General features: G+C 38.2%; 1 protein-coding gene across 11 annotated transcripts in view; it reads right to left on the bottom strand.

Moving 5' to 3' along the window:
* The window catches only part of FUT8 (fucosyltransferase 8), a 450735-nt gene that overhangs the window by 86904 nt on the left and 340029 nt on the right, over nt 1-23802 (bottom strand). For all 11 annotated transcript variants that reach the window (XM_063792665.1, XM_063792663.1, XM_063792664.1 and 8 more), the window contains one exon: nt 22080-22194. In XM_063792665.1, the coding sequence (XP_063648735.1) occupies nt 22080-22194 (115 nt within the window). The remainder of the gene's footprint in view (nt 1-22079; nt 22195-23802) is intronic.

Genomic DNA, 23802 nt, shown 5'->3' with positions numbered 1-23802 from the left:
TATATTTATTATTATAGCTTCTTTAAAATCCTTGTCAGACAATTCCAACATCTGTGTCAACTTAGTGTAGTGTCAGCTGATTATCTTTCATCATTCGAATTAAGATTTTCTTGGTTCTTGATATGATGAATATTATGTTAGGAGACTCTGTTGTTTAAATTTTCTACTTTGATAGGCAATCAAGTTGTTTAGATTCACAATGCATGTCTTAGCCAACTTTTATGGGCTGTGAATCAAATGTCAATTTAATTGTTAGGGTCTTTTTAGTGTTGTTCTGTTCTGCCCCACTGGGCTACCCAGAGGCCAGTCTGAAACCTGGGTGGTATAACACAGCAGAGCCCAATTCTAAAACCTTTTCTGTATTGATTCTAATCAGTTTCATGAAAGGGATGCTAAGAAGTCTGCCCAGGATTTCAAACACAGATTTTTTTAAGTCTCTTTCTCTAACTCCCTCCTCTTTTTAATCCTCCCTCCACACTCTAGTTGGGAGGGTTAGGGGATGGAAATGGCGGTCAGGGCTTTGCCCACAGTCTCTGTGGCTGTAGCATCCATTGGGGAGGGCTGCAAACTTGTTACTGCAGCTCCATCCACAGTTTCCATGGCAGCAGTGCCCAGTGGGAGTGGTAGGAACAGTGTTCAGTGGGAGTGGGAGGGGCACCCTCATTATTGCAGGGCAGGAATGAGGGACAGGGCTACATGCACAATCTCCATAGCTACAGCACCTGGGGAAGGGACTGCAACTGGATAGATATCATTAAAATGGGGCTTTTTTTCCCCCCTCTCTGTCCACTAGGGTTTCTAGCTGCAGGCCTCTAGTACCCTTGGCTGGGATATATAGGAAGTAAAATAAATAAGTAAACACACAAAAAATAGGAAATTACAAGTTTGTGGTTTTTTTTTTTTTTTTTTTTTTTGTAATTAGCAGGAATTACAGTGATCTGGTTTGGATCTGTGTCCCCACCCAAATCTCAAGTTGAAATGCAATCCCCAGTGCTGGAGGTGGGGCCTGGTGAAAGGTGACTGGATCATGAGGGCCGTTTTTCACAAATGGCTTAACACCCTGCTAGTATTTTTCTCACGATAGAGTCCTCAGGAGATCTGACTGTTTAAAGGTGTGTGGCACCTCCCTGCTCTCTCTCTTGCTCCTGCTCCACCATGTAAGACATCTCACATCCCCTTCTGCCATGATTGTAAGTTTCCTGAGGCCTCCCCAGAAGCCACTATGCTTCCTGCACAGCCTATAGAACAGTGAACCAATTAAGCCTCCTTTCTTTATAAATTACCCAGTCTCAGGTATTTCTTTCTTTCTTTTTTTTTTTTTTTTTTTTTTTTTTTTGAGACAGAGTCTCACTCTGTCACCCAGGCTGGAGTGCAGTGGCACGATCTCGGCTCACTGCAAGCTCCGCCTCCCAGGTTCACGCCATTCTCCCACCTCAGCCTCCCGAGTAGCTGGGATTACAGGCGCGTGCCACCACGCCCGGCTAACTTTTTTTTGTATTTTTAGTAGAGACGGGGTTTCACTGTGTTAGCGAGGATGGTCTCGATCTCCTGACCTCGTGATCCGCCTGCCTTGGCCTCCCAAAGTGCTGGCATTACAGGCGTGAGCCACTGCACCCAGCCAGGTATTTCTTTATAGCAGTGTGAGAATAGACTAATATATATAGTGTATGATGTGTTTACTATATGTTATCCAGAAATAGAAGCCTAAAACTGTATTTTAAGCCCAATATATTCTCAAACATTTAATGCACATTTAACTCACAACTGCAACATTACTCATTTATTGGCAAACTAATAACTGTATTTTCAGAGGCATTTGCTAATATAAGTTTCTTTTAAAAATGGTAAACCAACTTTTTTCAACAATCTCTCAATCTTGAGAACAATATCATTATATCTTTTTATTTAAAAGGAAAATATAACATTTATTTGAAATGAACTCTCATAGTGAAAACTTAAGGAGATTATTCAAAGCCTCTGTAGTGTGTAGGCTTTGAATACTGAATGGTTTGTTTTAGATTTAAAAGCTTTTCCTTAGAGTTCAGCTTTATTTCCATTTTCATCCATTATTTAAGTACAAAAGGCAGGGCACTAGGTCCTTTGGTTGCAAAGCCAAACACACAGTATCTATCTTGTCCTTAGCCCTTTAAACATAATCAACCATCTCACATGGGACACAATAGCAACTTTTCTATTTCAGATGTGACTTGTGGCTTCAGGATATCTTCTATCCCTGATACTCACAAACTCAGCAAGTTCGGCTATCACTCCAAGGGAAGAAGATTCAGATTAAAAATAAAATAAAACAATCCCTTCCCACCAAAACATCCCCAACCAAACAAACAAAAAATCACCAACCTCAGGTAGATCTGAGAAAGAGAAATGTCCAAAGCTTAGGGCTGTTTTATTGGCAGAATGTTAACTAGAATTCTAACAATCCTAGACAGTTTCTGATATGCTTCATCTTTATCAAAGAAATGGTAGTCTATGGGCATACAAAAGTGTCAGATGTTTATAGGTGATATATTTTGTTTAACAATGAACAATGTTTATACCAATGAAAAGAAAGGAATAAAAGGTGTAAGAACTACGGAAAATACATGGAATAGTTGAGAGAAAAGAAGAAGCAATGGTAAAAATAATGACATGTCTCTTTCCATTCAAATATAGTCAGAGACTCCCTACTTCTCCAAATTGAAATCTGTATGGTTCCTTTTGCATTTGCATCTTAATCTTTCTGGCTGTTAGATCCTAGAGCCTCTTGTGATAGCATGACCATAATAGCTCCAATATACCATCAGAACTTTATTGTAGAGTAGAACAGAAGAAAATTAAGAACTAAATGAAAAGTGTTACCCTCATTCCCTCCTCACCTCCAACATGCAAAAAATCAAAGATAAATTAAAATGAAAACTGATTTCATTAGCAGAGATGCTTCAAATTCCCTCTTGTGGAACCTGATATTAGTCAGAATAAATTGGGATTTGGTCCCAATATTTAAAAAGACATCATTGTACATTTGACAGCTTTATCATCGGTAACATGACTACATTTTAAGAAGATCACTGTGCTCTTCAAAAGGCAAACAAATGGTGGTCAGTCTGTAAGATAGCAAGGGGTATATTCCTGAGTACTTATATAACTCCTGATGTCTAGTCCTGTTGCTCTAACGAGTAAAAATCCTTAGCCTCAAAAATGGAAAAAAATAACTAACTGTTTGGAGGTGGGAACCTCAACAGGAGGCAGACAAAGGCATATGCTCAGAAAGCTGACACCTGGAATACCAACAAGAGTTCATATATAGCTAAAGGAATAGAAGGAACAGGAAGAGGAAGAAAAGGAAAATAGGAGGAAAAACATTTAAGAATTATTTTCATCACTGTCTAGGCCAGGGTCAGTAAAGTTGTTCTGTAAAGGAGGAGACAGTAAATATCTTTGGCTTTGCAGGCTGTATATTTTCTGTCAAAATTATTCAATTTTGCAACTGTAGCCTGAAAGTAGATGATATACAAACAAATGAACATAGTTATGCTCCAACAAAACTTTATTTACAAAAACAGTTGGGTTGGATTTGGCCTAAGGGTGGTAGTTTGCTGACCTCTGGTCTAGGCCAATAAAATCTGTAAAAACATGGTGGCAAAAAGGAAAAGCAACCTCCAACAAAGTGGGCAGAAATATATGCTCCCTAAGCAAAGCCCCAAGGTCTTGTTCCATTTTGTATTTTGCTTTAATATAACTTCTGAGACTTCTTTTTTTTTTTTAACCTTTAATGAGACACATACATTTAGGTCCTCAGTAAACCTAAGGAAATTCTCCAATGTCCACATTACTTTCTATTCACACTAGCAGCAATATTTTCCTAATGTCTGATCTGCTAAAACTGAAATTTTCCTGACAACATTTACTTAGATCATAAATACATTTTGAATCTTCCAGGATACCTCTACTATATATGGAACAAAATTTAAGAGCAACTATTACTCATTTCCTATAAGCTGGAAAGAAGATGTCCCATAGGTGTAATGGACAGGTTAGGATGTGTTTAATACTTCAACTGTAAAATGTCAGGCTTTCTACCCATACCTCTGATTATCAGAGTTTTAATCTACTTAGCACATAATTCTACATTCTATCACTATTAAGTTCAAGTTTTTATAACCCAGAGAAAGAAAAATCACCTCTCATACTATCATTAAAGACAAAGATAAGTACAAACCTCTCTAAGTCTCAATTTACTCTCCTGCATATTGAACATTACAACACCTGCATCATAAGAGTTACTTTGCATAATACTAAGCATACAGAAAGTGCTCAGAAATGGCAGCTTACAAATGTTCTTCAACCTCACAGCTTCCTTTAATGTACTTTAACATACTAGAGGAACAAGAAGAAACACCTGCTCCCTATCACAACCAAAGGACTTTAATAAGACCTTGAGTGATCTGGGTATTTTATCATCTATCAAATACAACTGACCTAAGCCTTGAGCCTAGTATAACATCACTGTAATGACTAGAATGTCACAATTTTCTATAGAAAAGAAATCAGTGCGAACCTTTCACAGAGAAGTTTTTCAAGTGGTACAAGCTATGCAAATTACATACATCACTCCTGTTAAATTACTTATCACAATTGGTATTTTAGGTTTAGATAGGTCAAATTTATGATACATGAATTTGCATAATCCAAGTACACAAACATCCAAATACTTTTTTAGACAACCTACCACAGAACAATATTTAATGTGTGAGAATTATCATGTTCATTTTTCAGGGTCAGAGCTTATCCATATGTTTTAATCAATTGCACAGATATGTATTTGTATGCATTTATGACTTATCAATGAGCCATATCTACAACTTACTTGATGTTAGATTCTCATTTGGTAATCTACCCTTAGCTAGGCAATTAGAGGGGAGGGATGGAGGAAGAGGAGGCAGTGAAGGTTACTGAACAGAGACCAAAAAAAAAAAGTCATTGGAAAGGCTGCTCAGTTATGGTCTGCCATCACCAACACTCACACCTAGGGTATGGCTGACTTACACAAAGGTTCTTGGCAGTTAGTAAACAAGCAGTTGATACACAATTGTAGGCTGGTCAATCTGAGAAAGTGCTGCAGGCTCTAAGGAGAGATGGAAAGTGAGTCCTAGTCAGAGGTTAGCACTTTTTAATGGAAAGCTGCTGTTCTAGTATTAAATTAAAACAAAATTTTAACTAGAGGCAATCTGGACATTCTCTGTTATATCTTTGTATTAGAGACAGAACTCACTCAATCTTAAAGGGTCAGCATCTATTACTTTTCATCTAATTTTGCAATATATCTTTCTCTATTTCAGGTTTCTTAATGTTGGTTTTCTCAAGTAATCTCCTATCTTGGGAGCAGGACTGAGAACCCCTTAGGAACTTGAGGTGCCCTCCTAGTTCAATGGGAAGAGCTTCCTTAGGAGATTTGCTGAAATGTAAGCTTAAGGGACCCTTGCTTGCACGGTTCCCTTCAAAAGCCCTGGGAGAGGCTTGTGCTGTGTTACCTGGATGTGTTTTTGTAAAATTTCACCATCATGAGTTAAATGAGTTAAGTTAAATAAGTTAAGGTATCTGTCTCTCAGGATTCGGTGCCATCTCACTTTTCCAGCGTCGGTATTAGTGTTGGGTAGCAAATAAAGTGGCCATCTGCATTTCTGGGATCCTCTGATGGAGAAATTAAGCTGGGAACTATTTAGTTTGGATTTAGAGATATATTTATGTAGTTCACAGTTGCTTTTGTGCAGAGATATTTTTGTCACATAAATAGATACAGGGTGAGAGATTGCACTGTGATATGAATGTGTCCCATGGTTCCTAGCATGGTAAGTACAAGGTAATAACAGAAATGAAGGAGGCATTTCTCAATGATGCCTAGTCAAAACAGAAGTTCTCTTCTGTCACTAATAGTCTTGAAAATGTAGTGTAGACAATTAAAAATGTAGCACAAGCAATTATATGAACCATTTTTTCCTTTTCTGATGAGAATCACATAAAATAAAATTATCTGAAATCCTGTCTAAACGGCACAAGCTTACAGCAGTACTACAAATATGAAGTATGTATGTATGTGAAGTTTCAAATGTTATGTACCACAAATATCAATAATTTAAAAACAACATTTTAAATCAACCATGCTAGAGAAAAAAATCTTTTCAGATTTTCCATTCTCTTTATAGACAATATTAGTATTACAAAGTCATTCTCAATACTCTTTACAGAAAACATTACAAATCACTGTCATACAATCAAAGGGTATGCAGCTAAGAAATGTAAGGGAAAACAGTATTATAAAGAGTATCAAGCAGTTAATTAAAAATTATTTTTCTGGGGTTTAGTATTTGTGGCATTTGTCAGCTTTATACAATTGTAACTTGTTAGGAGTTCTTTTTTCATCCTGGAGTCAATCCTCACTATTCACAGATTCCATGTGAATTTACCTACTAGAATTTATTTGTAACACCCAAATCAATACTTGTGGTGCTTTCATGGTCATTCATGGACACGTGCAATGAAAATTTTGAGTACTCCAAGGCACGTAATTTCAGCCAAGGTGGCTTTTTGCCTTCTTGTTTCAAATCTCTTACTATAAACAAATGTCCTTTCTGCAATATATTTAGTGCTGTTTTTCTCATTTTTGTGCTTTTTTTCCAGTGATTTCACTGTTGAAAATGGCCCCCAAACATAGTAGTGAAGTGCTGTCCAGTGTCCCTAAGGGCAAGAAAGCTGTGTGTGCTTTACAGAGAAAGTATGTATGTCAGATAAGCTTTGTTCACATATGAGTTATCCATGTTAATGAATCAACAATATACATTAAATAAGGTTTCTTGAAATAGAAACACACATAAAACAAGGTTATATATGTTAATCAGTTGATGAAAATGTTGATCTCACAGGAACCTAACTCTGTATTTCCCCTAGGAATAGTGGTTCACTATTGCTAATTCAGTATTAAAGAATATAATTGGCCGGGCGCGGTGACTCACACCTGTAATCCCAGCACTTTGGGAGGCCGAGGCAGGCGGATCACGAGGTCAGGAGATCGAGACCATCCTGGCTAACACGGTGAAACCCCGTCTCTACTAAAAAATACAAAAAAATTAGCTGGGCGTGGTGGTGGGCGCCTGCAGAACCAGCCACTCGGGAGGCTGAGGCAGGAGAATGGCGTGAACCCGGGAGGCGGTGGCAGGCGCCTGTAGTCCCAGCTAGTCGGGAGGCTGAGGCAGGAGAACGGCATGAACCCGGGAGGTGGAGCTTGCAGTGAGCGGAGATCACACCACTACACTCCAGCCTGGGTGACAGAGTGAGACTCCGTCTCAAAAAAAAAAAAAAAAAAAATATATATATATATATATATATATAACATGAATAATGACAGCCAATTGTAAACATTTAATATTTTGTATTCCTTTTCATAAAGACAGCACCAGAAGTTGAATAGGTTTCAGGTGACTCCCCCAAACCTGAATCTGCCTCTGCTCAAGAGCCTACGTATTCCCTTCATAGGCGTCTTGCTACTCCCTAATTCTTGCTTCGCTGGAACTCATACCAGTATTATGGAAGAAGAACTTCCATCTTGAGACTTGGTAGTTACAATCAGAACTTCCATTATTACTCTATTTCTATGTGGAAACCAGACCTGCTTTAAGATTTGGAAAATTGTTTCTAGAACTGTATTGTGACTTAGGTCAGAGTCGAACTATAGCGAAACCCGCCATTTCTTGAAAAAAATGAGGCGTATTTCTAGAAAGAGAAAATTACTTTCGAAATAACTTTAAAACAAGTACATATTGGGCTGATATACCTAAATTAAAGAAATTTGAATTTAAGTTCAACGTATATTCAAGAAAGTTAAAAGGATAAAACCTCTACTGGGTGTTGCTACTCTCCAGGATTAAATGAGTTAAGGAATAGCATCTAGAATGGAATCTGGTGTGTGTGTGTGTGTGTGTGTGTGTCTGTGTGTGTGTGTGTGTGTGTGTATTTTTTTTTTAAAGACGGAGTCTCACTCTGTCGCCCAGGCTGGAGTGCAGTGGCACGATCTCTGCTCACTGCAAGCTCCGCCTCCCGGGTTCACGCCATTCTCCTGCCTCAGCCTCCTGAGTAGCTGAGACTACAGGTGCCCGCCACCACGCCAGGCTAATTTTTTGTATTTTTAGTAGAGACGGGGTTTCACCATGTTAGCCAGGATGGTCTCGATCTCCTGACCTCGTGATCCACCTGCCTCGGGCCTCCCAAAGTGCTGGGATTACAGGCGTGAGCCACCACGCTGGGCCAGAATCTGTCAATTTTATTTCCAGGTCACAGATGTTAATGACCTAAATATGTATTCCCTTTTATACCCTCAATAAGGAATGATGTTGTGAAAGCCTTTTATTATTGATAATTAAGAGAATTTGAATATATAAAAATATGTAAACTGAAAAATGTCAAAATGCTGTCAGCTTAGTGAGTGTACTCTCAGGAATTAAAAAAATTCCTTCATTACCATTAGGAATCTCAAAATATTTTAAAACTCTTGCTAAGAAAACCTAAAAGCTGAAATTTGGACTTTGGTAAGGATTTTAGTTTTAAATGAAGGAGGAATTAATTTGTGGCTTACTGTAAGTTATCCTAATAGTAAACTGTACTATTTAATTAAGATTAATGACTCAAAGAGACTACTGCCAACTAGAATCCATATTGGAAATGAAGAAGTAAGTGTATCTATATGTAGATGACATGATACTTTATGTGGAAACTCTGATGAAATCTACAAAAAAGCACCAGGTGAGTTTGACAAACTGGCAAGATGCAAGATCAATATATAAAAAATCAATTGTATTTCTATGTGCTAGCAACACACAGACAAGTTGATTCTAAAATTTAAATGAAAATGCAAAGAACATATAATGAACAAAATTTCAAAAAAAGAACGATAAATCACACTACCCAGTTGTAACACTTACTACAAAGCTAGTAACCAAGACAGTGTGGTACTAACAGAAAGACAGACACACATGACACACATGTATGGTCAATTGATTTTTTTTTTTTTTTTTTTTTTGAGACGGAGTCTCACTCTGTCACCCAGGCTGGAGTGCAGTGGCACCATCTTGGCTCACTGCAGCCTCCGCCTCCTGGGTTCAAGAGATTCTCCTGCCTCAGCCTCCCAAGTAGCTGGGATTATAGGTGTGCGCCACCACGCCTGGCTAATTTTTGTATTTTTAGTAGAGACGGAGTTTTACCATGTTGGCCAGGCTGGTCTCAAACTCTTGGCCTTAAGTGATCCACCCACCTCGGACTCCCAAAATGCTGAGATTACAGGCATGAGCCACTGCGCCCAGCAGTCAATTGATTTTTGATAAAAGTTCTAAAGCAATTAATAGGAAAGACATAATCTTTGAAAAAATGATTCTAGACCAATTGAATAGCTATATGCAAAAAAATGAACCTCAATTCTTAGTTTACGTGATTCCTCAAAATGGATCTTAGACCTAAATGTTAAGAGCTAAAATTATACAATTCCTAGAAGAAACCAGAAAAAATTCTAGTCACCTTAGGCTTCACAAAAATTTCATAAATACGAAATACAAAAGCATAAATTTAAAAACTTAATAAACTGAACTTTGTCAAAATTAAAAACTTTTGCCTTTCAAAAGACACTGTTAAGAAAATTAAAAGGCAAGCTGCAAACTAGAATTTCCAAACAAAAATTTCCAAAACACACATCAAAGGACTCATATCTAGAATATATATAAAGAACCTTAACTCAATAAGAAGAAAGCAAACATCCCAATTAAAAAATAGGCAGAAGATTTAAGCAGACATTTCACCAAAGATGATATGCAGATGAAAATATGCATATGAAAAGATATTCAACAATACTTACAGGAAAATGAAAAAAAAAAAACCACATACACACACAAAAAAACCATGACATACCCCTACACATACACTAAAATAGCTAAAATTTAAAAGATAACCATACAAAGTGTTAGTTAGGGTATATGAGAACTAAAAGTCTCAGACACTGCTGGATGAAAATATAAAATGGTACAAACACTTTTGTAAACAGTTCAAACAGTTTCTTAAAAAGTTAAACCTACACTGTTATACGACCCAGCCATTCCACTCCTAGGTATTTAGCCAAGAAAAATGGAAGTATATGCCCACAGAAAGGCTTGTACATAAATATTCACAACAGTTTATTTATAACAGCCCCAAAGTGGAAACAACCAAGTGTTCATCAACAGGCAAATAAGTAAATTTTGGCATAACCATATAATAGAATACCAGTCAGTAATTAAGAATAACAAATTATTAATACATACAACATAGATGAACGTCAAAATAATTACGCTGAGTAAAAGAAGCCAGACAAAATAGTATGTACTGTATGTCTCCATTTATATACAATTCTACGAAACACAAACTCATCTATAATGATAGAAAGCAGATCTGTGTTAAACCTGTGGATGAAGGTGGGAAGTGGTGGAGGAAACACAAACGGATGTGAGCACACTTCAGAGTGTTAAATAAGTTCACTATCTTGATTGTGGTGATGGTTTCACGGGTGTGTGTATACGTCAAAACTTAACAAATTGTATACTCTAAATATGTGCAGTTTATTATGTGTCAACTATATCTCAATAAGGCTGTAGAAGAAAAAAAGAAAAAGAAACTACTGCCAAACGATAAAGAGATTACCCTTGAGTTTAAGTCATCAGTAAGCCTTCATATTTGTGTTAAACATCTGGTTCTATTTTTCTTTTGTTTTAAATGCCTTTCTATAGTCAATTCAGGTTAGGTTTTTAATTTATTCATACAAAAATATTTATGGAGTATTTATAATTATGCTAGGCACTGTTTCAGGCTCTGGAGTATAGCACAGAATCAAAGGTACCATAATATATCAGTTCTCTTAGTGTTACACTGATAATTCATTTACTCATTAACTCATTTATTTATATCCATTCTATGTTAATACTCTCTAATGTAGCACTTTGTTTTGGGGGAAATTCTTTAAAGCTAAATGAAGTATTATGTTAGAGAACACAGATATGATGTTATTCTTCCAAGTTCTTATCTTCAAATTAAATAAAATAATATGAGTAAATACTGTTGACAGATTTCTACTTTTGTATGAAAGTCAATAAAGAGTTTAAGTTCACATTATCATTATTTAGGAAGGCATTAAGTAACAATTACATTAAAAATATGTTCCAAAAATATTATGTATTTTGACCAAGAATGTTAAACGCTTAAGAGAAATAGAAGCTGTTAGCTGGAGAAATTCAACTAAGTAATGATTTAAAAAATCAATATCATAACTATAATTTTATAAAACTGGCTCTAGTATTTACCATCTGCTTTTTCACTTGAGATGACATGTAGCATTTTTTTTTTCTTTTCTTCTTAGATCCATTGGTTTGGTCCTTTTATTTTTCTTCATCTTAATTTTGCTTTTAGTTTTTGCATTCTTCTAAGTTATTCTATCATCATTTGCTTGTATTTATTTCTTTATTGCTTTATTTCTTTATTTCAAGTCAGGCCACACTAATTTTTCTTCTGACCATTCACTTCTCTCATTTTTCCATTCCAGGAAGAAAAAGTATATGCAGAGCTTACAATCAAATTGCTCCTGTGATGATTGATAATCATTTTTTAAATGGCACATTAAAATGTATTTGGCAGTTGGGGAAACTTGATCAACAACTGGTTATTTGATGATTTTAAACAATGATTCTTAATTTACTTAGGTGTAAAATAGAACGTAGTTATGTTTTGAAAAACTATCTTTTAGAAATTCATACTGAAATAAATACAAATGAAATTATAAAATGTCTGGGATTTGCTTCAAAATGAACCTAGAGATGGTAAGTAGCACTGGTAGTACAGATGAAACAGAACTGATCATAAAGCTGGGTGATGAGGACAAAAGGGTCCACCAGCTCTTATTTTTATACATGTTAAAGTTTTCCATAATAAAAGTTTTCTAAAAAGGAATGACGAAGGAGCCCATAGGAAAACTTAGTGTACCAGAGATATGGGAAATAGTAGAAAGATCCAAAAAAAGTATCAGAAATATAACTATCAAAACAAAGAATTGTAGGGAAGTTTCAAAAGTGTGTGTGTGTGTGTGTGTGTGTGTGTGTGTTTGGATTTGAACACAATACTCACAGGAAGTTTAAGTTACTAGACTTTAAACTTCCTAAGGGCAGACACTATGTCTATTTGATTTATGACTATATCACCAGCAATGTACCTAAATGCCCAGTACATCCAAATACTTAAGGAATGAATGCACCAATGAACTATTCAATTGGACCTACGCTCCCACAAGCAAGAGCTCTGTAAAATCTGTAAGAATTCAACATAAAGTTGTTTTTAATAATGCTTAGAAAACTTCCTTCAATAAATTTTCTTCTTTACTTCCTATCACCAGCCTATGTCCTTAGTCAACTTCCAGTATAGCAATCCCCTCTGCTACTTCATGAAATCTACCCATGCCACTATACCCACTACCACTTCTTGTTCTGTCCTTAGTCAAGTTGTTCACTTTTTTTTTATCTTGGAAAAGGTATTTTCTTTCTCAGTATACTCTTAGGTTTTACTTCTGAGAAACTGCCTGCTTTTTCCTAGATGGTTTCCTCTTAAACTAAAAATTTCTTTCAAATAGGGAAAAGCTCTGAAGGTTTCTGCCCATCCCAGTTGTATTAAATATTTAGCAAATATTTTAATGTAGTTAGGCTGACAACTTTTTCTAATGAGTTACAGATATTACCACTTCTGGCTTTATTTTGGTTAGGCAGAAATACAAATGCAATCTGAATTACTTGGTAGAACACAATTCACAACTCTAAGAATATGTGATGATTAATTTGATCTCAGAGTCAGTATACAAGCACATAAATAATGTATATAGTTATATTCTGGCTTTAAATCTATCTTAACGAATTAGTCCTGTCAAAGAAAAATGAGATCAGGCAAATCCTGTATTGGAGTGAGGGGTTCCATAAGCTGAAATGTATGTTTAATAGCCTCAATAATGTATCCCCAGCATTAACATTCCCCTTATTCCAAAGGATCATATACTGTCACTGGAGAAGTTTTCTATTTCTCCACTAAAACTTATTTTTGAATGAAAAAAATCCCTATCCTCATTTAAAAAGTGAAATAGTTGTTTTCCATTTTCACACCTTTTTTCCTCTCTTTCTCTCAAAAAAAGAAAAGAAAAATAATCTACCAATTTCCAGTAAAAGTCCTATTCAAAACATAAACCAAAGCAAGCAAAACATGGGGGCAAACCAAAAAATCTTTCTGGCCGGACACAGTGGCTCACGCCTGTGATTCCAACACTTTGGGAAGCCGAGGCAGGAGGACTGCTTGAGCTCAGAAGTTTGAGACCAGCCTGGGCAACACAGTGAGAGAGGAGGCAGTTAGGGGCTGGTTAGGCAGATAGAGACGGAGGGTCTTGGGAGAAGGAAAATGTTCACAGGAACAACTGTAGGACAGCACCTACACTGCTTCTGCAGCTAACCAGAAGAAATGTGGTTAAGAACTTCCCCTTGTGCCAGGGTGTTGCTCAGAAACGACTGTCTCAACTTAGGCGCAGGTGCAATAAATCAACCTAAATGTTGTTAACTTGACCAAGCTCATTATGTCATTAACATGACATTAACATTGTGGTTTTAGCACCTGTGGGTTTGGCTTAGGCACTCATGAGTAATACCAAGATGGAGTCACTCTGGCCAACTCCAAGCGTGGGCAGATGCAACACCCTTAGGAGGGAGCTTTACCTCTCCTATTTGGGCAAAATCCACGACGACTTCCTGGCTTCTGCCACACAAAAGACCCAGAAGTAAGTCCCGTTTCTGGCAACCTGCTTTCAGGGCCCCTCTCTTTGCTGAGACCTTTCCTTTTGCTTAAGAAATCCTACTCTACTCACTCTCTGGTGTCCACACACCTTATTCTTCTTGGCTGTGGAATAAGAACTCAGACCTAGCTGAGCTAGGGACTAAGCAGACTGCAACAATAGGGAGATCCCATCTCCACAAAATAAATAAATAAATATAAATAAATCTTTACTGTTATTTCTTTTTACATACTTTATTCACCTGAAATGGGCTTAATTTTGCTTAAAATATCAACTTTGGGGCTATGCAGAAAACAAAATCCATTTTTGTATATCAGAGACAGATAATTTCAAGTTAAACTGGGAGATATCCTTCTGCAGAGGCTATTTGCTCTAACTAGCAGCACTTTACATGAGAACTGCCAACTTCCAACTGCTCGAAACAAGTTAAAAAACTAAGGCTTGAAGTATACAGATCTCACTCATCGTGCCTGCTTAACATGAGCTCATCAGAAATCGCAACATAAATTTTCTAAAGATAATCTCTTCCACATAAAATCACCCAGAAGTCTAGGAAAATTACTTATATTATGGTAAAATGTGGACTCATAATGAATATATATCAGCAACGTGCAGTTTTAAAAATGGACTTCATCAGAAACTACAGAAATAGAAACAATAGCATTTTCTCAATGTTATGATTATATAACACAAGAGTAAGACCAGGACAAAATGGCATTTAATACAACCCAATATTATATGTTCACTTTGCGGGAAAAAACTTTTTAGATAAATATATACAGTAAAAGACTAAAGCTCTTAGGAGATTTGCTTGATCCATTCTATTTGAGCCTGATAGCATACTTGTCTATTAGGGTTGTCTTCAATCCGATTATTATAATCTTTTAATCAGTTTAATCTTTGTAAACCATGCCATACTGCCTTCAACTCTAAAGAGAAAATGATTTTGACAACTATGAACTTTGTCCCACTAAACTCTAGTTGCCCAAAGTGCCTTTTCAATTTTCCATTATGTCCTGTGAAATTGCTCCTCTCAAGTAAAACCAATATATAGGTTAATAAAATTGAGACCAAACTTCTTCTCACAACTGAGCTATATATGACTGTAAACTAGAAATCAACTCCAACTGGAACCTTTAAAACCATGCAAACACATGGAAACCAAATTACCTGCTCCTGAATGATCACTGGGTCAAAAACAAAATCAACATGGAAATTTAAAAATTCTTTGAACTGAATGACAATAACGACAAATCCTATCATAACCTCTGGGATATGGCAAAGGTGATGCTAAGAGGAAAGTTCATAGCCCTAAATGCCTACATCACAAAGACTGAAAGAGTACAAACTGACATTCTAAGGTCACACCTCAAGGAACTAGAGAAACAAGAACAAACCAAACCCAAACCCAGCAGAAGAAAGGAAATAACCAAAATCAGAGCAAAACTAAATGAAATGGAAACAAACCAAAAAAAAATACAAAAGATAAATGAAACAAAAAGCAGGTTCTTTGAACAGATAAATAAAATTGATAGATCATTGGCAAGATTAGCCAAGAAAAGAAGAGAAAAAATCCAAATAACCTCAATAAGAAACGAAACAGGAGATACTACAACTGACACCACAGAAATACAAAAGATCATTCAAGGCTACTATGAGCACCTTTATGCATATAAACTAGAAAACCTAGAGGAGATGGATAAATTCCTGGAAAAATACAACCCTCCTAGCTTAAATCAGGAAGAATTAGATACCCTGAACAGAACAATAACAAGCAACAAGATTGAAATGGTAATTAAAAAGTTACCAACAAAAAAAAAAAGCCCAGGACCAAATGGATTCACAGCTGAATTCTACCAGACATTTAAAGGAAGAATTGGTACCAATCCTTTCGATACTAGTCCACAAGACAGAGAAAGAGGGAACCCTCCCTAATTCATTCTATGAAGCCAGCATCACCCTAATACCAAAACCAGGAAAGGACATAACTGAAAAAGAAAACTACAGACCAGTATCTCTGATGAAAATAGACACTAAAATCCTTAACAAAATACTACCTAGCCAAATCCAACAACATATCAAAAAGATAATCCACCATGTTCAAGTGGGTTTCATACCAGGGATGCAGGGATGGTTTAATATACGCAAGTCAATAAATGTCATACACCACATAAAAAGAATTGAAAACAAAAATTGCATGACCATTTCAATAGATGCAGAAAAAGCATTCAACAAAATCCAGCATCGCTTTATGACTAAAATTCTCAGCAAAATTGGCATACAAGGGACATACCTCAGTGTAATAAAAGCTAATGACAAACCCACAGCCAACATAATACTAAATGGGGAAAAGTTGAAAGCATTCCCTCTGAGAATTAGAATAAGACAAGGATGCCCGCTCTCACCACTCCTCTTTGGCACAGTACTGGAAGTCCTAGCCAGAGCAATCAGACAAGAGAAAGAAAGGGCATCCAAATTGGTAAAGAGGAAGTCAAACCGTCACTGTTTGCTGACGATATGATCGTTTACCTCGAAAACCCTAGAGACTCTTTCAAAAAGCTGCTAGAACTGATGAAGAATTCAGTAGAGTTTATGGAAACAACATTAACATACACAAATCAGTAGCTCTTCTCTATACACCAACAGCAACCAAGCAGAGACTCAATTCAAGAACTCAACCCCTTTTACAAAAGCCGCAAAAAATAAAAATAAAATAAAATACTTAGGAATATACCTAACCGAGGAGGCAAAAGACCTCTACAAGGAGAACTACAAAATAGTGCTGAAAGAAATCATAGATGACACAAACAAATGGAAACGCATCCCATGTTCAGGGATGGGCAGAATCAACATTGTGAAAATGACCATACTGCCAAATGCAATCTACAAATTCAATGCAATCCCCATCAAAATACCGCCATCATTCTTCACAGAATTAGAAAAAACAATTCTAAAATTCATATGGAACCAAAAAAGAGTCCGCATAGTCAAAGCAAGACTAAGCAAAAAGAATAAATCTGGAGGCATCACACTACCTGATTTCAAATTATACTATAAAGCCATAGTCACCAAAATGGCATGGTACTGGTATAAAAGTAGGCACATAGACCAATGCAACAGAATAGAGAACTCAGAAATTTATTTACAGCCAAAAACTTACAGCCAACTGATCTCCAACAAAGCAAACAAGTGGGGAAAGGACACCCTTTTCTTTTCTTTTTTTTTTTTTTTTTAATTGATCGTTCTTGGGTGTTTCTCGCAGAGGGGGATTTGGCAGGGTCATAGGACAATAGTGGAGGGAAGGTCAACAGATAAACAAGTGAACAAAGGTCTCTGGTTTTCCTAGGCAGAGGACCCTGCGGCCTTCCGCAGTGTTTGTGTCCCTGGGTACTTGAGATTAGGGAGTGGTGATGACTCTTAACCAGCATGTTGCCTTTAAGCATCTGTTTAACAAAGCACATCTTGCACCGCCCTTAATCCATTTAACTCTGAGTGGACACAGCACATGTTTCAGAGAGCACAGGGTTGGGGGTAAGGTCATAGATCAACAGGATCCCAAGGCAGAAGAATTTTTCTTAGTACAGAACAAAATGAAAAGTCTCCCATGTCTACTTCTTTCTACACAGACACAGCAACCATCCGATTTCTCAATCTTTTCCCCACCTTTCCCCCTTTTCTATTCCACAAAACCGCCATTGTCATCATGGCCCGTTCTCAATGAGCTGTTGGGTACACCTCCCAGACCGGGTGGTGGCTGGGCAGAGGGGCTCCTCACTTCCCAGTAGGGGTGGCCGGGCAGAGGCTCCCCTCACCTCCCAGACGGGGCGGCTGGCCGGGCGGGGGCTGACCCCCACCTCCCTCCCGGACAGGGCGGCTGGCCTGGCAGGGGCTGACCCCCCACCTCCCTCCCAGACGGGGCGGCTGGCCTGGCGGGGGCTGACCCACACCTCCCTCCCGGACAGGGTGGCTGCCGGGCGGAGACGCTCCTCACTTCCCAGACGGGGTGGCTGCCGGGCGGAGGGGCTCCTCACTTCTCAGACGGGGTGACTGCCGGGCAGAGGGTCTCCTCACTTCTCAGACGGGGCGGCCAGGCAGAGAGGCTCCTCACCTCCCAGACGGGGTCGCGGCCGGGCAGAGGCACTCTTCACATCCCAGACGGGGCGGCGGGGCAGAGGCGCTCCCCACATCTCAGACGATGGGCGGCCAGGCAGAGACGCTCCTCACTTCCTAGATGGGATGGTGGCCGGGAAGAGGCGCTCCTCGCTTCCTAGATGGGATGGCGGCCGGGCAGAGACGCTCCTCTCTTTCCAGACTGGGCAGCCAGGCAAAGGGGCTCCTCACATCCCAGACGATGGGCGGCCGGGCAGAGACGCTCCTCACTTCCCAGACGGGGTGGTGGCCGGGCAGAGGCTGCAATCTCGGCACTTTGGGAGGCCAAGGCAGGCGGCTGGGAGGTGGAGGTTGTAGCGAGCAGAGATCACGCCACTGCACTCCAGCCTGGGCACCATTGAGCACTGAGTGAACGAGACTCTGTCTGCAATCCAGGCACCTCGGGAGGCCGAGGCTGGCGGATCACTCGCGGTTAGGAGCTGGAGACCAGCCCGGCCAACACAGCGAAACCCCGTCTCCACCAAAAAAATACGAAAACCAGTCAGGCGTGGCGGCACGCGCCTGCAATTGGCAGGCTGAGGCAGGAGAATCAGGCAGGGAGGTTGCAGTGAGCCGAGATGGCAGCAGTACAGTCCAGCTTCGGCTCGGCATCAGAGGGAGACCGTGGAAAGAGAGGGAGAGGGAGACCCTGGGGAGACGGAGAGGGAGAGGGGGAGGGGAGAGGGGAGAGCAAAGGACACCCTTTTCAACAAATGGTGCCGGGATAATTGGCTAGCCACATGTAGGAGAATGAAACTGGATCCTCATCTCTCACCTTATACAAAAATCAACTCAAGATGGAATAAGGACTTAAATCTGAGACCTGAAACTATATAAATTCTAGAAGATAACATTGGAAGAACCCTTCGAGACACTGGCATAGCCAAGGATTTCATAATCAAGAACCCAAAGGAAATGCAATAAAAACAAAGATAAATAGCTCAGAGGTAATTAAACTAAAGAGCTTTTGCACAGCAAAAGGAACAGTCAGCAGAGTAAACACAACCCACAGAGCAGGAGAAAATCTTTGCAAAGTCTGCATCTGACAAAGGACTAATACACAGAATCTACAAAGAACTCAAACCAGTAAGAAAAAAAAAATCCCACCAAAAAGTGGGCTAAGGCTATGAATAGACAATTCTCAAAAGAAGATATACAAATGGCCAACAAACATGAAAAAATGCTCAACATCACTAATGATCAGGGAAACGTAAATCAAAACCACAGTGCAATACCACCTTACTCCTGCAAGAATGGCTATTATCAAAAAATCAAAAAACAGTAGATGTTTGGCCTGGATGCGGTGATCAGGGAACACTTCTACACTGCTGGTGGGAATGTAACTAGCACAGCCACTAGGGAAAACAGCGTGGAGATTCTTAAAGAACTAAAAGTAGAGCTACCATTTGATCCAGCAATCCCACTACTGGGTATCTACCCAGTAAAAGGAGTTGTTACATGAAAAAGATACTTGCACACGCATGTTTATAGCAGCACAGTTCGCAAATACAAAATTGTGGAACCAACCCAAATGCCCGTCAATCAACGAGTGAATAAAGAAATTGTGGCATATGTATATGTATGTGTATATGTATATGTATATGCAGAGTGGAATACTATTTGGCCATAAAAAGGAATGAATTAACGACATTTGCAGCGACTTCGATGAGATTGGAGCCTATTATTCTGAGTGAAGTAACTCAGGAATAGAAAACCAAATACCATATGTTCTCACTGATATGTGGGAGCTAAGCTAATGAGGACACAAAGGCATAAGAATGATACAATGAACTTTGGGGACTTGGAGGGACGGGTGGGAGGGGAGCGAGCGATGAAAGACTACAAATAGGGTGCAGTGTATACTGCTCAGGTGATGGGCGCACAGAAATCTCACCAAGCACCACTAAAGAACATGTAATCAAATACCACCTGTACTCCAACAACCTATGAAAAAAAGAAAAATATTTTTCCAAAGCACTTTTTTTCTACTGAGATTGTCCCCATCTCCTTGAAAATTAAAAAAAAAATCACCTTTTCCTCCCAATGAGGGGAAAAAGGAAAAGCATGAAAGTAAAGTTAAATAGCAATATCTGAAACTGAAGGTAAGGTCCAAGTAAAGTGCTAGGTTTTGCTATAGTTTAAAAGATTTAAAAAGCCAATGTAGCTTTAAATTATTAGCATGATTTGCAAGTGAAATTCTCTAATACGGAACCACAAAAATCAGCATATAGAGGATCAAATTAGTACTACAGGTGAAAGCACTTGGCCACCCACAAACCAAGAGGAAAAAAAAAGAAACTAAAACAGGTGGCAGGTACTTGTTACAGTTTAGGTAGCTGAACTATCACTAGATCATAGTTTAGAACTATCACCAGATATAGTTGTTGAAAATTTAATGAATAAGAGGAAATGGAGGAAGCTCAGAAACCACAGTTATTTCCACTTTAAATAAGGATGATGGTTCTGCACCACCAGCTGTTTATAGTTCACTGAGTGAGGTTCTAGTTGATAGGAGATAATTACCTCTTCCCTACAGGAGGTGAAGTGTTTCTCATTCTGCAGACACCTCTGATGAATGGCCATGTGGGTATGAGACCAAGATAGCGTGCCAAGATCAGTTTGGTTTTTAATGATCTCTTTAAACACTTGATTTTCTATTTTTTCCTATTTAAGTGTAGAAAAATGTGCACCTTAAAATATACAGAACCACATCACTGGCTGTCATTTTGCTTTTATACAATACTTTAATTTTACAGGGAAAGTAGAGCATACACAGTATGCCATCCACAGCATTAGAAAAGGATGAGGGTGGAGGATGTTTCACGGTCATTTCAACTTCAAACATTTTGAGATTTGAAGATTCTACTGACTCATTGTTTTCCCCTGAAAACTATTCTGTCCCTCAGCACCTTATCAGATAATGATGTTCCCATTATCCCAGCCATTTCAGTTCTTTCATCTACTTCGAAAGGCCTATCAATTTTATCTTCCCAATCTCTCTCAAATTTGTCTCTTCACTTCCAAAGCAAACTGCCACATACCTTAATACTTCTTACCTGCACTATGGTCCTCTTATCTTAAATGGTCTCCCTGCTTCTAGTCTCTTCAAATAATCAAGTTCAACTAAAATACTAGTTTCAGATTAATATCACTTAAGTACCACTCTCATCATACCACTTTTGTATGTAAAACATTTCAAAAGCAGGTTGTGACTCCAAAATAGAAAAATGCTTATGGCATATTAAGCAGAAAAACAAAATCAAAAATAAATTATTTTCTTACATATATGTAAGACGGTGTGTACATATTAATAAGAACTAGAAAAGAACACAAAAAATGAAGAGAAATTAATTTTAAAGGGTCTGAGACTTGATGTTTACCAATACTTTCTATTTGTTATAATAACATTTATAAAACAAATAAGTAAAATCTTTCAGTGACCACTTACTGCCTATGTACCATAAAACTTAACCTCTGTAATCTGTTTCCAAGCCTACCTTTCCAACTTATTCTCCATCCCTCCTTTCACACAACCTAAAATTCCAGACAAACTGAACTGCCACACTTATCATATGGGTTCCTGTACTGTTCTTTCCCAGTTACGAGCCACTGCTTAGCTGATAACCTCCAGCTGGTACATTCTTTTCCTTCATTTCTGTGTGTCCAAATCCTATTTAACTATCTTTTACAGTTTACTTCAAACAATACATTCTCTACAAGACTATCCCTGATGTCTCCTTACTCAAAACTCCAATAAGCATTTCATCTATTTCTCTCCTATAAAATGTAAGATGTTATATTTGTATTGTATTGTGTGTGTGTGTGTGTACGTGTGTAAGAAGTAGCTCCCTTTAGGACAGGGTCTTTGTTTTAGCCATCTTTGTATTCCACTCAAGGCATAACACAGTGTCTTTCTGAATAAATATGTAAAATGTGTGAGTACTGATTTTCAAGGGCCAGGAAGACTAAAAACAACTGAAATTATTACTCTTAGTTATATTATGATCCTTCTTTTTTTCACTCAAATTTATTCTTAACCCAACCTTCTTACCTGAAGATATGTTATTCTCCGCTGAACCAGTTCTGTCAGATCTTTGGCCTCTTTTTCCCGCCAATCACCTGCTCCATCTGTCTGACTGAGGTAGTAGAGATCCGTCATTATAGACCTGTTAAAACAAACAACAATGGAGATCTAACTTGTTTGTACTGCTTCACTGGATTACACAAAGTCTTAAGAAGAATGCCAGATTCCTCATAAAGATTGATGCTCGCATTGACACTGGTACTCATCTTTTATTTTCTATCAAGGTTGTGCAATTCAAAAATTAGTCTCTTAAAATCCAATAGTCATTCCTATAGTAAATTTTCACTGTTGAGAAAATATACTTTTTTTGTTCAAGCTAGTCAGCTGCACTTGTTTCTCAACATAGACAAAGCACTACAAAGATCTGGAGGAAGTGAATACGCAAAGCAAACAAATGAGTAAATTAACATAGAGAAAGAAGTTGACGTTAGTATTAGTACCTCTTGGTTCTCTCTATCATTTCATGCCCCCTTTTAATTTTTCTCTTCATATTTAAACACTCTGAGTGACTGGAAAAAGATCAGAGGAAAATTTTTACACAACTCCTAACAGTATAAACCAAGGGTCAGCAAATTTTTTCATTAACGGGCCAGACAGTAAATATTTTAGTCTCTACAGATCTCTAAGATCCTTTGCCTTTGTAGCAGAAAGCTGCCATAGATAATATGCAAATTAATAGGTGTGGCTGTGTTTGAATAAAACTTTATTTATAAAAACAGGCAATGAGCCAGATTTGGTCTCTGGGCCATAATTTGCTGAGTCCTGGTCTAAACTAATAAAATGATTATTTAGCATCAGTAATTCCCATTCTGTGTAGCATCAGTAATTTCAATTACAACATGCTGGATTACCTGCAGAGTAAAGTAAAATCTCCAGTAAACTAAAAAGAGAAACTTTAGGGCTGCTACAAATGGTTTTATTTATATTGCATTAAATAAAAATTATGACTTGCATTTAGCAAGAAAGAAAAGTAAAAAGCAAGAGTCTCTGTTTGTCTAACATCTCCTACAAATCTGTCAGCAAATTTATAGCTAATTTCTAATTTTTCACATATCACCACCAGCACTTTTACCAACTGAGACACCATCTTCTCTCACCTGGATTACAACAACCTCCTAACAAGGTCTCCCTGCTTCCACCATTGCCTACATCTAAAGTCTGTTCTCAATATATCAGCTAGATCCTGTTACAACATCAGGCAAATAATGTTACTACTTTGTTCTTAACATGAATTGGCTCCTCAGCTCAGAGTCAAAGCCAAAATTACTACTTTGACCTAAAAGACCCCACCCAATATGGCTCACTTTGATCTCATCTCCCACTACCATCCTCCTTGATTTCTCTATTTCAGTCACACTGGTCTTGTTGCTAACCCCTGACACTGCCAGGTATATTCCTACTCCAGAGCTTTTCTATTTGATCCTCCCTGCCCTGGAATGCTCTTTTCTCAGATATCTATTCACATGGCTCATCTAAATGACCTTGAAATCTTTGCTCTAATGTCACCATCTTCATAAGGTTTTCCCAGATTATCCCACTGAAAAATCCAACACTCCCGCCCATCACCCTCAACCCTTGGTTTTCCCTCTCCTCCTGTTTGAGTAGGTAGCTAGGCAGACTTAAGAGGGCAGAAGAAGGCACCCCCTTAACCTCCAAGCAATGTCAGGCGACCATCAGGTGATGGTCAGGC

The sequence above is a fragment of the Pan troglodytes genome, chromosome 15, assembly GCF_028858775.2.
Source record: "Pan troglodytes isolate AG18354 chromosome 15, NHGRI_mPanTro3-v2.0_pri, whole genome shotgun sequence".
Taxonomy (NCBI): Eukaryota; Metazoa; Chordata; class Mammalia; order Primates; family Hominidae; genus Pan; species Pan troglodytes.
The sequence above is the reverse complement of the archived record's forward strand: the minus strand, read 5'-3'. Positions and strand labels throughout refer to the sequence as shown.